At 27.8% G+C, this 13,971-nt stretch overlaps 3 protein-coding genes across 3 annotated transcripts; all 3 read left to right on the forward strand.

Annotated features, from left to right (window-relative positions):
• The first annotated feature begins 125 nt into the window (after nt 1-125).
• LOC126838511 (spindle assembly abnormal protein 6 homolog) lies at nt 126-4,937 on the forward strand. Its single transcript, XM_050573004.1, has 12 exons — nt 126-358; nt 520-701; nt 1,200-1,380; nt 1,450-1,635; nt 1,720-1,877; nt 1,959-2,118; nt 2,178-2,246; nt 2,317-2,460; nt 3,420-3,627; nt 4,166-4,320; nt 4,377-4,441; nt 4,548-4,937. The coding sequence occupies exons 1-12, from the start codon at nt 239-241 to the stop codon at nt 4,639-4,641; spliced, it is 1,722 nt and encodes a 573-aa protein (XP_050428961.1). The 5' UTR covers nt 126-238; the 3' UTR covers nt 4,642-4,937.
• A 676-nt stretch (nt 4,938-5,613) lies between these two features.
• LOC126838354 (uncharacterized) lies at nt 5,614-8,806 on the forward strand. The gene is made up of 5 exons (XM_050572711.1): nt 5,614-6,357; nt 6,429-6,672; nt 6,746-6,849; nt 8,098-8,192; nt 8,258-8,806. The coding sequence occupies exons 1-5, from the start codon at nt 5,837-5,839 to the stop codon at nt 8,332-8,334; spliced, it is 1,041 nt and encodes a 346-aa protein (XP_050428668.1). The 5' UTR covers nt 5,614-5,836; the 3' UTR covers nt 8,335-8,806.
• Nucleotides 8,807-10,927: 2,121 nt separating this feature from the next.
• Nucleotides 10,928-13,933, forward strand: LOC126838299 (anamorsin homolog). Its single transcript, XM_050572620.1, has 5 exons — nt 10,928-11,226; nt 11,299-11,537; nt 11,599-11,755; nt 11,837-11,961; nt 13,718-13,933. The coding sequence occupies exons 1-5, from the start codon at nt 11,037-11,039 to the stop codon at nt 13,829-13,831; spliced, it is 825 nt and encodes a 274-aa protein (XP_050428577.1). The 5' UTR covers nt 10,928-11,036; the 3' UTR covers nt 13,832-13,933.
• Nucleotides 13,934-13,971: the final 38 nt, after the last annotated feature.

A 13,971-nucleotide genomic window follows, 5' to 3' on the forward strand; every position in this document is an offset into this window, starting at 1 on the left:
GTAGTCTAGAGACCATGGTACGTTTAGTCTAATATTGGTCATTTAGAAAACTGTATCATTTCTGATAAGAACTAGGAAATAAAATAAATTTAAAAATGATAAGAATTTAAACAATAAATAACAGTTAATACTTAATATTTAAACAATAAACAAACACAATTACCTATTTTCATTTTCATTTTTAGTGGTCAACATTTCTTTTGTTTTACTATGTGAAATAAAATCAAATTAAGTAAAAATGAAAGAAATTATGTACTCTAAAATAAAAAGCGTTTACGTAAAGGATACGGAACACAACGAAAAGGTTCCATTGGACATTGTCATCACAGTTGAACAGATTTATAAAAATAATGAAAAAGTACGAGATATCGAGTTAAATTATTTCTTATACTGTACCTTAATCTAAGATTTTTAGCTTTCAATCTTACTTCATTTGATATCCATTATACATGATAAAAATATATTATTAAAACTATTGTTTATTATGTAAATAATAATAATTTTTTATCAACATTTCAGACTATTTTTATAACTGCATCTGATGAAAACGACCCTCTCTTCTATGTCACAGCCAGTGTTACTGAAGATAGTTTTAAAACTATTAAAGAGTCACAAGATTTAGTAGTTAGTTTTGATCATTTTCCGAATCAAATTATACAATTACTAAATAATTCTGATACTGCCAATGAAGATCAACCTAAGTGAGTTTTAACCCTTATGTTTAAGAAATTAGGTTAATTAATATAATTATTAAACCAAATTAGCCTTTGTTATATGTTCTATAAAAAAATGATTGCATCAAAATGGGTAATCAGAAAAATTGAAAACTTGAACTTTTTAATAAAATTAAATAATAAATTGTCTAATAACCGGCCAATGTTTAGTGTTTACAAAACTATTAATATCTAATAACTCACTAAATTTAAAAAGAACTTTCATGCAATTGACATTATCTTCCTATAAGTATCTTCACAAATTCTCATCAACTTTTTTATTAGACATCATCAAAAAAACTAACATCTTGTATAATTTAAAATATCTAATTTCATTTTATATTTTTTTTAAAAGTTCAAGAAGCATTTGTATTTGTATAACATTATGTTAAGGTCAATTAAAAAAAGAAATTTGCCTTTCAAAAAAGAACATGTTATTTGAAAGGTGTGTAATTTTATATTATTCTATAATGACTATTTTTTCAGATTTAAATTGTTTATTCAAGATGAGAACATGGGCAATAAAACATACAAAGGTTGTAAATATGTGTTTAAAATAGTTGAGCTGAATGTATTTAAAAATCTTTGTCACTTGGCTATTGAGATGTCAAAAGCATCAGATTCTGATGTTGCCAAAAATATATCCAATAAAATGACAGAAATCAAAGTATGCCTGTGTTCAATTAATTTATAGATTAATTATAATACTTGTGTTTAAATTACCTATATATTTTAGAGATTGGTTGAATCTAAAGATAAAGAAACTGACCAGTTAAAACGAGAAATTTCAAGATTACGTAATGAAGTAGCAAATAAAAATGATGAGCTGGAAAGGTATCAGCTATCTATGAATGATGAGAAATTTAGTTTAACCAGCAGACAAGAAAAAGAAATTAGTCTATGGAAGGAAAAATATGAAAAAGTTAGTTTTTTATTGGCGTTACTAAATGGTTGTTTAAGATATTATTATTATTTTTTTATTAATTATTATTTTTAACTATAATAGTTGGACTTGGAGCGTATGAAACAGTTAAGAGAAATGCACGAAGAAATGATTGCTCAACAAGAACGAATTAGTGCGTCTCTTCAAACAACAATAAAATCTCAAAATAAAGAAATACAGTCTTTGTTAACTCAATCGGAAAACAAATCACAACAAATCAGGTAACTAACAAAAATAAATTTTTGTTACCTAAGTGGCCACATTTAATTATATATTATACAACTATTTATGTACTTGTGTAGTGAAATGTCAATTCGGATCAAATCATTAGAATCCCGAAACAAAACATTTAGTGAAGAAATTACATCAATGATTGCAACTAATGAAAGTATAATGTCAGATAGAGATATCAAGAAAAAAATAATCGAAAGAATGCAAAACCATATTTCAACGTTGGAAAATGTTTGTAGAATATTATATTTCTAGAAAAGATTTGTCAATTAAGTTATATTATGTTATAGGAAATTCGACAAAATACAGAATTACTCCATAAACAAAACAATTATTATGAAACTTCAAATAAATTACAAGTATGCATATTTATTTGTTACTAATACAACCTATGAATTTCATTAAAAAATGCAATCTTTCTAATACTAGGAACAGTTAACTAATGCTTTAAAAGAAAATGAAGAGTTAAAGAAACGTAATGAGGATCAAACAAATTCTATGTGTGATGAACTTAAACAAGCAAATAAAATAATAAAAAAACTTCATGAATCTAATCAAGAACAGACTCAAAAAGTAATTATATATTTTTATTTATTTTATAGACTATGATTATTTTTTTTTAATTTTAGTTTATAGACTATTAAATTTATTTAAGTATTTAATTTTAGAGAGCAGGTATTTTTGGGAATTTATGTTAAGGAGTGTCTGTCTCTTTATTTTTTGACATCCCAGTATACTAACTACATCACAATTTAACACAAATCAAATTTTACAGGGTGATTCTTTTATCATGAACCACTCAATATATCATAGGGTTAAATAAGAAATTGAAATTTTTTATATCATATTATTTTTATACAATGTGATCTCAATTTTTCATAATTTGTTTTGTTTATTTATACCCCCCCCCCCCCCATTTTAGTATGTTTGGTAGCAACTTTTGAAACTTAAATGGTAACGCATAATATATTTTTTTTTTTTATATAAAAAAAACATATTATGTTAAAACTTTTTAAAGTTATAAGAGTTTTAAAGTTAGGATGGGGGGAAGTGCGGTTGGGAAATGTTTGCAGATAAAAATAATACTACACTCCCCTTTCCTCTTGCCATAAACTTGAAACTGGGTATCGACCAGTCAAAATTTTTAGTTCATTATTCTCAATTTAAAAAGTTAATATATGTTACCATTTAAGTTTCAAAAGTTGCTATCAAAAACAATAAGTTGGGAGGGGGTAAAAACAAAACATTTGAAAAATTGAGATCACATGGTATAACAATGGTATGAAAAAATATATTTTAATTACTTATTTAACTCTATGAGATATTGAGTGGTTCGTGATAAAAGAATCATCCTGTATATAAATTTAAAATTGTGGTCAACGCAAAGATAAAGTCTTATATCTTTGTTATTATAAGTATACTACAATTAGTTGGCTTTTTGGGGGAAATGCCTCGGTCAAAAAATGTACTGGTTATATTGTTATAAAATGTTTTTGTTTTTGTTAAACTAAACATTAATAATATAATTACAGCTATTGTTCAGCAAGGATATTGCTTTAAAACAAAAAGAAGAAATTTGCCGATATCAAAATGAAAAATCTCAACTCTCTAAAATACTTGAAGAGAAATTATCTAAAATTGACAGTCTTACAACAGAATTAGTTGAGACCAAGAATCGCTTAACTACTGTGGAACAAAACTTAAAAGAAAAGGAGGAACGTATAACAAGCAATGACAAAGGTATTTTTTGCTTTTAAATGATTATTTCTATTTAGTAGTGTTGGGTGTAATTGATTACACAACAAATCAAACTTATAATCGATTAAAAAAAATTAATCTTTATTCAATTATTTAAAAGCAATTGGTAATTGTAGTTATATTTGTGCATGGTAATCATTAAACAGTAATCTTAATATTTAGTTATGATGTTTTTTTTGAAAGGCTATTTTATTTAATCTAATTTATTTATTCTTTAACCCCCAGGCATCCGCGCTACGGCATTCCGTTGAGTGGGGGTATTCGGGAAAAGACGCGGGTGCCCAAGAGTTATGAATATTTAGATATTTTAAAACAATAGTAATCGCTAGTTAAAAAAATTAATTATTAATCATACTGTAATCATGATAATGTTTAAAAAAACTCTATATAAATAACTCTATAGTTAATAAATATATTATGATTACTGATTAAAACTATTAATCATAATCCTTAAACAGATTACAATTAGTTTAAAACTCGTATTTAGTTACCTAACTTTAATGTATTTTTTTTGTTTAAGTGATCCATTGGTTGAACAGTAAATTGAATAACTGTGAGATCACTGCAAAACCAAGTAACTCCGCATTGGAAACAATAAATGTGACTAAGAATAATGTTAACGCCATCAAATCGATTGGAAAATTTTCAACCTCTACTCCTGCTACTACTGATTTAGTAAGTAAATTGACCATTGAATTTATATTAGTCAATTTAAGTTTTCTTTGTAATAGGATGAAAAAAAATCTAAGCCTAATGGACGAAAATTAAACTTAAAAATTGGAAATTCATCTACCAGGTAATATTACAACTATTATTATAGTTTAATTTAATAATACATCTATATATATATATTATCTATATAAGATATATAATCTTAAACAAATGTTTTATTTACTCTAAAGTGAAACATTGACCAGTAATCCCAATATAAAAAGAAGTGCACCAATTCGCCGTGTCATGTATGGACCAATTAATTCTGCATATTTTGCTGCTTAAATGCATTTTTAAAAGTACCAAACATTGTGACGTTAACACTATGTACTTGAGCGGTGGTGTAGATAAATAATTTTTTCCAGAGGTATTAGCAATACAGATGTTTTAATAATTTATAAAAAATAAATACCATTTTCAAATTTTATACACTTTTGATATTGTATGTATTTTATTTAATTGTAAATAAATAAAAAAATGTATTATTAAGACAAATTAATAGAACAGTCGGTTCTTAACAATGTTTTTAACACAATTAATTTGTATTTATTCTGTATAATTAATTATTTTTTATTTGTTTATTGTGATATTAATGAGGATTATAATATATGTTATCTATATAAATATTATTTTGTACTGTAATGACTAGCTGTATTTTGAGAATTATAATTATTTTGATTATGACAAATAACACCATTAAACATAACTTTTAGTAAAATATTTTTTTTATTCGTTATTGCTTACATAATTAGTAAAAACCTAATTCATTTTACTATTTTAATCTTATGTATATTTTTAAGATACTTGTATAATTGTTTAAAATTATAAAATTAGGACAGTATTTATTAAAAAAGAGATTATAAATATCTACAAATTATTTTTTAAGTGATAAAAATATAAATTTTAAACATTTATATTTAAGAATTTGAATTACTATAAGAATAAAAACTTTTTTAATTTACGGTTTCCTATTGTGTTAATTTGAAAGTGATTTTATCATTGGCAGTTATAATAATTCCTGAAGATTTATGACCTCCCGATCTCACCGAGCTGGCTTTTATTATTAATTATATTGGGTGAATATACCAATGTATTATTATAATATACAACAAATTACAAATAATTGGATGTATAAAAATTACAAATATCAGTCGATCATGTAGAGAGCGGGAAAACATTACGTTCGTTTTTCCATGACATTGTTGGTTGTTCCATCATTTCTTATCAGCATTTTTCACGATTCGACGTGTTTCCGGTTTCGTGTATACTGTATAATAATAATTATGAAATGTGGTTATTGATTTCATGTCAAAATTTCAGTTTGTTATGTCTAGTTTCGCTTAGTGTAAAATCTCATAATTAGGGCTCCCATTATTCACTCGAATACTCAAAGATGATGATATAACATTATTTCTTTAGTTTTATACACAGTTCATACGATTATATTAACGAAATTCCTACAGGTTTCTTAGTAATAGTTATGGATTTGAGTGACGAAGATGAGTTTTACGACTCCGATCATAGCGATACCGGTGAACAAAGCTTACATTCCATGTTAAAAAGGACACTCTACAACAAAGATACAGAATTTAATGAATATGGCGGTGAACCCATCGAAGGCGAAGAAGAGGCATTGGACAACGTACAAGAAGAAATACTGGGTAAAGTAGATGACGGTACAACACAAGACGATGAAGAGATCTTGGGACCTGTAGACAATATCAAAGAAAGTTCTGAAAAAGATGAAGCTATCATATTAGACACCGCAATTGAAAAAAAACTAGACGAAGCTGAAGAAGTTGTTTTAGAGCCAGAAGTTATAAGTAAATTAGACGAAAAAAATTTTTTCGATGATATTGAAAACGACGATTTTGAACCATTGAAGAAAAAACAAAAAGTCAGTCATCAAGATGGCGAAAATAAAAATCCTCAAACAGCCATTGTCATGCATGTACCTCAATTCATTCGATGTAATAAGGGTGGCCAATCGATTCAAGTACAGTAAGTAACCAATAGTTAGTGTATACAGCTAATACAATAGTGAATAAATACATTTATTTGCTTTTGTTTAGAAATATTGTTTGTGGAGCAAATATGGGCTGTCGTCTTGATTTGGTCAGAATAGTTATGTGGACAAGCAACTCCGAATACAATCCCCAGCGTTTTAATGGACTCATAATGCGGCTACGCACACCAAATGTAACTAGTCTTTTGTTTCCATCCGGCAAAATGATCATGCAGGGTGCAAAAGATGACCGAACGGGCAATTTAGCGTGTCGGAAAGTAGCAAAAATTCTAGAACGACTCGGACATAACGTTTGTTATATTTTTTATTATTATTATATATTGTGATTGAATATTGACAGTGCACTATTAAATAATTATACAGGTCAAGTTCTGCGATTACACTGTTCATAATATTGTCTGCACGTGGGATGTGGGTTTTCCTATCATGCTGGAAGAACTCAACAAAGCACATTCCCAATTTACAAGGTTAGTTTTTTGTTTTTAGTAAATTAAAAATTGAACCAATTGGATTTATCGTTTTCTAACTGAACTTTTCGTTCTATTAGACATTATTTTGGAAATAGTACTTAACATTAAAACGAGATTAATTGATTAAATATTTCTATAGTCGGCGCCATGAAAACTGGCGGGTGATTGTCGCGCACCAAGTGGATTTTTCTCAATAGTTGTTGTCAAACCATTTGCCGTGCTTTTTAAAATATTTGAAAAAATTATTCTTTTTTTCTAATTTTTAATTCCGTGTTCATATACAGATAAGATATAAAATTTAAAATTGTACTATAATGCGCCATTATTCATGGTACAGATGTCCGTGCTGCGGTGGATAGTTGCAGTAAAAGAAGAACCACTGTCTACAGACTTGGTGAGGTCGGGGTAAAACGGCAGCCAACCGCCAGATTTCATGGTGCCGACTATAGTATTATGTATCAACTAAATCATCTATTTAAAATAGGGCTTACGACTTAAATATTAAATTTTTGGAAATTAAAAACTCATGAATTGACTAAAGTGGTACACAGCTATGATCTTCAATCATATTTTAAACTCTCCGGTGTCTTAGTGGAAGAAGGTTTATGACTTGTGACTTTATACATTTCTACCGAAAATCAAAATCGGCCATAATCTCATTTAGTCAAAAATCGTGACTTATATTGTTTCTGAAATGAATGATTCAATTCTAATTATTTAAGATAATATTTGCGTATAATTTCATAACTCTTTTATGTGAGCAAAATATTGACTAAACTATACTTGCTATAACATGTCTTGCTATACTCTAACTAACCTATACTTGCCGCACAAAATAAAGGCAATGTTTTGTACATCTCGAATGAGGCATCTAGCACTGCCGGACCTGTTAAACCCTCTCTACGCGTCCGGTTAGTGATGACGATGGTTGCCGACAGCCATCCACTATGTTGCACATGGAAGGATAATTAGACGAAGTGTGACAAGGGGATGGCGAGGTGGACCGGATTTCGTAAGACAAAATACCTTGTCAGTACCTTCTAGTATTTCTAGAATTTCTCAAAAAAACACTGTAAAATAATATCACTAAAAATTGTATAAATTATATGCAATAACTAATAAGGATTAAGATTAGAATATGTGGTTACACATAAGCAGTGTTAAAATTCTATATAGATTGTTGGTAACCCACTTTTATTAAAAATAATATTCCATAAATTATGTGATCTTTAAATTTAATTTCAGTTTCGAACCAGAAGTATTTCCAGCCCTTATTTATAGGATGGTTAAACCACGAGCAGTATTTTTAATGTTTGTTAATGGAAAAGTGGTACTCACAGGTAAGTTTATTTATTCTGACTCAACAACACTGTACTCAAAATGTAAAGTTCATTAATTTTTGCAGGACTCAAAACAAAAGCTGATATCAAAGAATCTGTATTTTTAATGCAGGATGTATTGAACAGCTTCAGAAAAACTTAATTAATTTTTATTTTTTTTATTAGCTTTTATACTCTTATTTATTAATTGTTGTCTTTTTTTGTATGATTGTTGATGTAAATATTTTGTTTTTTAAGCATAAGTTGTTTTTATAAAATTAAAAAATGATTTTGGTTCCTAACATCTTACTTTATTTTACTTGACTGTTAATTTCTAAGTAGGTAGGTACTATATTATTGATTATATTATAATCTGTCCCAAATATGACTAGTGCGCAATTAAGTTTGTTTTGTTAACATAGGAGCCAACCAAGGTGATGTGTGGCTCATTAGCCATAAATCATTTTATTTGGGATAGAATATGTATATGTTTTAATTGATAACTCATTATTATTATTTTAAATGTTAATATTAAAAACATTTACAAAGTATCATTAGTATACATATTTGTATATTCAATGATCAAAAGAAAACTTTTGTGTTCTGCATAAAAATTACTTAATAATACTAGTTTAAAGTCAATATTGTTATATATATAAAAAAAAAAAAAATTTGAAATAATTAAATATTTTTGCTGTATTGTAATCTGCGTTGCCACTTATTTTATGTTTTACAAATAAAACCTTTTTACAAATATAAGCTTAGTTTATTTTACTCAGCTCTACTTTTCTTTCAGATAACAAGCCTTAAAGGTTTAACCTCGCCATCATGAGATGATTTCTTGACGAATTAGGTTTTGGGAGAGGTTGTCAATCTGTCACCATAGAGGCTGATGGCGGCTCATTTTGACCAGATAGTTCCCCACCCAGCATACAGAATCACAAGGTTAAGACAAGGTCTAATTAGTGACAGTGGTCATTGAATATATGGGCACTGTTGCCTATGTTGTAACACTCATAAAACCATTCAAAACATTTCATATCTTCTTTTTCCTGTATTTAATTTATGGATCTCCTATACTATAAAAATATACCTAGTTCCGTAAAAAATGTTTTAAAACATAATTTGGTACTTCCACAAAAAGCTGGAAAAAATGTCAATCAGCTCTATTATTTTTTCAGAATTAAAATCCCATCATTCTAAGTAGACATAATTTTGTCAGGCTTTATGGTCAAAATTGGTCTCGTGTAGGAACAAAATGGCTCTTATATGTAGAAAAAAATGTATAACTAAACAATTATATGCTGAACCATATACAAATTAACATGAATTTACGCTGTCGAAATAAATTGAACGAAATTAATTAATTAAACCACTTTTAAAAAAAATATTGTTTATAAAAAACCGCAAATCCCCAAAACGAAGTATTAGACACAATCTTATAGGAAAATTCAAGGGCTTTTCAACGGTATAACTCTCGTTTGTGTAAAAATATATGATAATTTCCAAAGCTACCAATACACGTGTTTTAATAATATTTTATTTAAGGTTTGTTATATTTTTTGCTATCAATATAATTTTTTATTGAAGGGATATGATCAAGACGGGGTATATTTACCCTATAATAATAATAATAATAATAATAATAATAATAATAATAATATATATTTAACGCCCCGAAGGCAAGAGTGTAACATTCAAGTAAGTAGATCACAGATTAATAATTATAAATTATAAACAGTATCAATAAAGAAAAACATATTTATAACAACGATAACAAACAAAATATATAAATATGACAAAAATTGGACGATTAAGTATAAATGAGCCTAAATCAGTTGTGGGTAAGAGCCAATTTTAATTCAAGAAGGGAGTCATGAAAGACATCAAAAGAGAGAGGTAAGTTATTAAAGGTAATACAAATGCGGTTAATAGGAGTGAAAAAACTATAATTTTGGCGGTGGAAACTAACATGAAAAGTTGGACGTAGGCGAGAGTTGTAGGAAGGAATATGGAATAACAATTTATTTAGGAGTTCAGGACTATCGATAACATTATTAAGCAACTTGTGTATAAAAATTAAATCATTTAACTTACGTCTATATGCGAGCATATCGAGATTTAATATATGCAGAACGGAATTTCTATGTTCAGTTTGCATATTAAATTTAAAGCTTACTGTTCGCAAAAAACAGTCTTGGACACGTTCTAAGTCATTAGTAAGTCCGCTTTGGACTGGATTCCACAATATGGAGGCATATTCTAAAATTGTACGAACTAAACAAATATACAGGGTTCTAATGCACATTAAATTTGAAAAATTATAACAATTTCTCCTAATGAAACCTAATGTTTTTAGTTTTATATTTTGGATATGCTGATGAAATGATAAATCATAGGAAAAATAAACACCAAGGTCTTTCAGCTGTTTAACATTTTGTAAAACTCGATTATTAATTAAGTATTGGGCTGAAGTAGGGTTACGGCAACGGGAAAATGATATTTTCATACATTTTTCCGCATTTATTGAAAGACCATTGTTCAAACACTAGTTTTCAAATTTATTTAAGTCGTCTTGGAGTTTAGAACAGTCAGCCTCGGATGTAATTTCCATGTACATTATAACTCCTTAAATTGACAAAATGCAACATAACATACGAGGTAACCATTGCGGTGACGAATTTCTTATCAATGGTTACGGGGCTGATAATTTTTAGTATTATGTTATTCTGTGGTATTATGTTCACGCACACACCGAAAACTATTTGCAATTCAGAGACCAGAATAGTAATACGCATGTCGCAATATTACTGATTAGTCGTGTTATATTTTTAATTGTCATTGTTATAAAATTAAATAAATAAAATGGAAAATACGTATATTGCAACCCTTAACGATTTGTGTAGTGCATATTCTTTGTTAATTGAAAATGACAAGAAAAATGTATTATTGGTGGTTACTGAGTCTTTAGACAGTTCCGAACTAGAACAGATCGTTCAACATTATTCCAATAAAGTCAATATTAAATTCACTAATCCAGCAAATATCAAAACAGGTACATAATATGTAAAATATTTGTCTTCCCTTTATTTAATAATGATTTAACTTCAAACTGGTATTTATATAGATTTTAAAGAGTCTTCATTTGATGCTATTTTATCGGGAGTTATTGGATCAGGTGTACAAAATGATTTTGACTTAATAGCCAAGTATGTGAACCTTTTATCTGCCGGCGGTAAATTAATAGTGAAAACCAATGTAGATGCCGAAGAACAACTAGTAAAATGTTTGAAAATGTGTGGTTTTTTGAATGTAGCATCAAGCATTACTCGAGGAATAGTCGAAGGCAGTAAAGCTACTTATGCGGTAATTTTATAACATATTTTATGTTTAAAAAACAAATATTTTAGGCATTCTATTATTTTAGGTTGGCTCAAGTGATAAAGTCACTCTGAAAACAGTAAATATGGGTAGTGTAGCTTCAGCATGGAAAGTGGACGGTAATGATGATGTAGAAACTATATCGGAAGACGATTTATTAGAGGCAGACGATTTAAAAAAACCAGAATCGACATCTCTAAAAGGTAAGAAAGAAATAGTACATAGAAATAGCAGTTATGAGTTGGGCAATCATCTAAATTGAATATTTTGTTTATAATGTTTAGTATGTGCTACAACCAAAAAAAGTAAGGCCTGCAAAAATTGTACTTGTGGGTTAGCTGAAGAACTTGCTAATGAAATTGTAGATACACAACCGGATACAGCAAATGCAAAATCATCCTGTGGAAGCGTAAGTTTAAAAATTCCCAAAATATTTTATTCAAAAGAAATTGTATCAAGTAGTAGTTTTAATTTACAGTCTGCCATTTAACACTTTATAATTCAAACACAAATTATTTTATTATGACATTCACCAAAATTCATCACAATAATCAATAACAACTTAATTATAATTTATTTGTATATTAGTAGTGTTAAAAGATATTCTAGGTACTATTTAAATATATATAAAATTTTATGGTAATAAATAAAACTGTAATCAATACATTTTCAATTTCAACAAATTATTTTATTATTTGAATAAAAGTGGGAATAATAAAAGTATTATATATAAAAGTATTTAATTATATTTTTTTGATACACTAAATAAAAAAGATTTGGGTTGTAAATTGTTATAAATAATATCTTGCTCTAACGATCAAATAAAAATAAAGTTACCGTCTACTTAAAGCCTAACGGCTAAAATTATAAAACATAGAACACGCTTTAGTCTGCTGGCTCTTGAATAATGATTATTTCTGATCTGAGGCGCCTAGAACACAAGGGGTATAAGTGACGTTTTTACAAAATCTGAATTAAACTACAAATTAGCCAGCAATTTAGCACAGCTAAACTACAAATTGTCCATTTTATTTGGTGGTAAATATAAATAAGTGAATTATTCATCATTTGCTGCGATCTGGTAGCAAATCGCCTAACCCCTAACGAAAACGCCATATGGATGTAAACTTTGAGCTTGATATTCTTGAAATCAATAAAATGCCACTTATACCCCTTGTGTTCTAAGCACCTCAAGTATATCATAAGTCAAAACGTATTCGATATCATAATTTTTTTCTCCTTGCGAAATATTATGATAGTGTAATCTTAATTTTATGTTGTGGCCAAATGTTTTTTCAGTAGTTTTTAACTATTTGGCCTTAATTGGTTTATTGGCAACATTCACCTGGTCAGTTTTCGGATGAATTTAACCATTCATTTAATTGTGCTCGTTGTAAAATTATTTTAATTATGAGGATAATTTGTACCTTTCATGGTTAACTTAAAACAATATGAATATATGTAAATTTATCTATTATATAAAATATGGTTGTGAATAAGTAAATAATAAGTTTATACAATAATCAAATAATTTAGGTATTTGATGCACTGAATATAATTATTATTATATATCAATAATTGTTCAGATCTTAAGACTTGCCACAAGACATTTTATACTTATATATATGTTATGCCCCTGTGGGTAGGGGCCAGAATACACACCTAACCGAACCAGATTTGCAATGACAAGGCAAGGCCTTTAGTAGAGAAGAAGAAGATATATTTTATATAAAAAAAACAACTGCTAGATTTTGTGCTACTTTTATGACGCTATTTCGTGTCGTTTTCGATCTGGGGGACCAAGGCTAAAGCGTGTTCCATTCTAAAAATAAATCTGATCAGGAATTAAATTACTGTATAATCATATTATTTTGATAGTATGGTTTTTAATAAAATAAAAAACACTTATTATTAATGAATAATAAAATTTAAGCACTAGTTGAGCAAAAATAATAATAATAAGCTGTTTTGCTGGAAAGAATGTGTTCCAATTTGGAATATTTTAAAAAATCTAAATTTTGCATAGTAAATTAGATGTTTCTAAGAGTGTAGAGCTTTCTGACACTTTTTATTAAAATATAACACCAATTTAGTTTAACTCTTGTATGTATAAATATATATTATGTAACCTGTTATAATAAATAATGATTAAACATTTTTTCTAGTGTTACTTGGGCGATGCATTTCGTTGTGCTAGTTGCCCTTACTTAGGCATGCCAGCTTTCAAACCAGGTGAAAAAGTACAACTGGCTGGAAATTTACTGCAAGATGATTTTTGAAAAATATACTTATGTTTTTTTTTAACCAAACGATATAGTTTATTTCTTATAATTTTGTTAAGTATTAGGTAAGAATAATTTAATAAAAAATAAACCAATGTATGTGATTTTTTTTATTGTTAATAACTTTAATTTCCCCC

Source organism: Adelges cooleyi, unplaced genomic scaffold (genome assembly GCF_023614345.1).
Source record: "Adelges cooleyi isolate 19-005CV unplaced genomic scaffold, UGA_ACOO_1.1 ACOO_flye_CR_arks_rails_tigmint_CR_PRNA_30, whole genome shotgun sequence".
Lineage (NCBI taxonomy): Eukaryota > Metazoa > Arthropoda > Insecta > Hemiptera > Adelgidae > Adelges > Adelges cooleyi.

What these genes read in the sequence shown, in the direction of transcription:
- LOC126838511 (XM_050573004.1), top strand. Translation starts at nt 239, where the DNA reads ATGAAAGAAATTATGTACTCTAAAATAAAAAGCGTTTACGTAAAGGAT. An exon ending in ATATTTCAACGTTGGAAAAT is followed by an intron (nt 2,119 to 2,177) that starts GTTTGTAGAATA and finishes ATTATGTTATAG; the next exon opens with GAAATTCGACAAAATACAGA. An exon ending in TATAACAAGCAATGACAAAG is followed by an intron (nt 3,628 to 4,165) that starts GTATTTTTTGCT and finishes TTTTTGTTTAAG; the next exon opens with TGATCCATTGGTTGAACAGT.
- LOC126838354 (XM_050572711.1), top strand. Translation starts at nt 5,837, where the DNA reads ATGGATTTGAGTGACGAAGATGAGTTTTACGACTCCGATCATAGCGAT. An exon ending in TAGAACGACTCGGACATAAC is followed by an intron (nt 6,673 to 6,745) that starts GTTTGTTATATT and finishes ATAATTATACAG; the next exon opens with GTCAAGTTCTGCGATTACAC. An exon ending in TGGAAAAGTGGTACTCACAG is followed by an intron (nt 8,193 to 8,257) that starts GTAAGTTTATTT and finishes TAATTTTTGCAG; the next exon opens with GACTCAAAACAAAAGCTGAT.
- LOC126838299 (XM_050572620.1), top strand. Translation starts at nt 11,037, where the DNA reads ATGGAAAATACGTATATTGCAACCCTTAACGATTTGTGTAGTGCATAT. An exon ending in GCAGTAAAGCTACTTATGCG is followed by an intron (nt 11,538 to 11,598) that starts GTAATTTTATAA and finishes CTATTATTTTAG; the next exon opens with GTTGGCTCAAGTGATAAAGT. An exon ending in AGAATCGACATCTCTAAAAG is followed by an intron (nt 11,756 to 11,836) that starts GTAAGAAAGAAA and finishes TATAATGTTTAG; the next exon opens with TATGTGCTACAACCAAAAAA.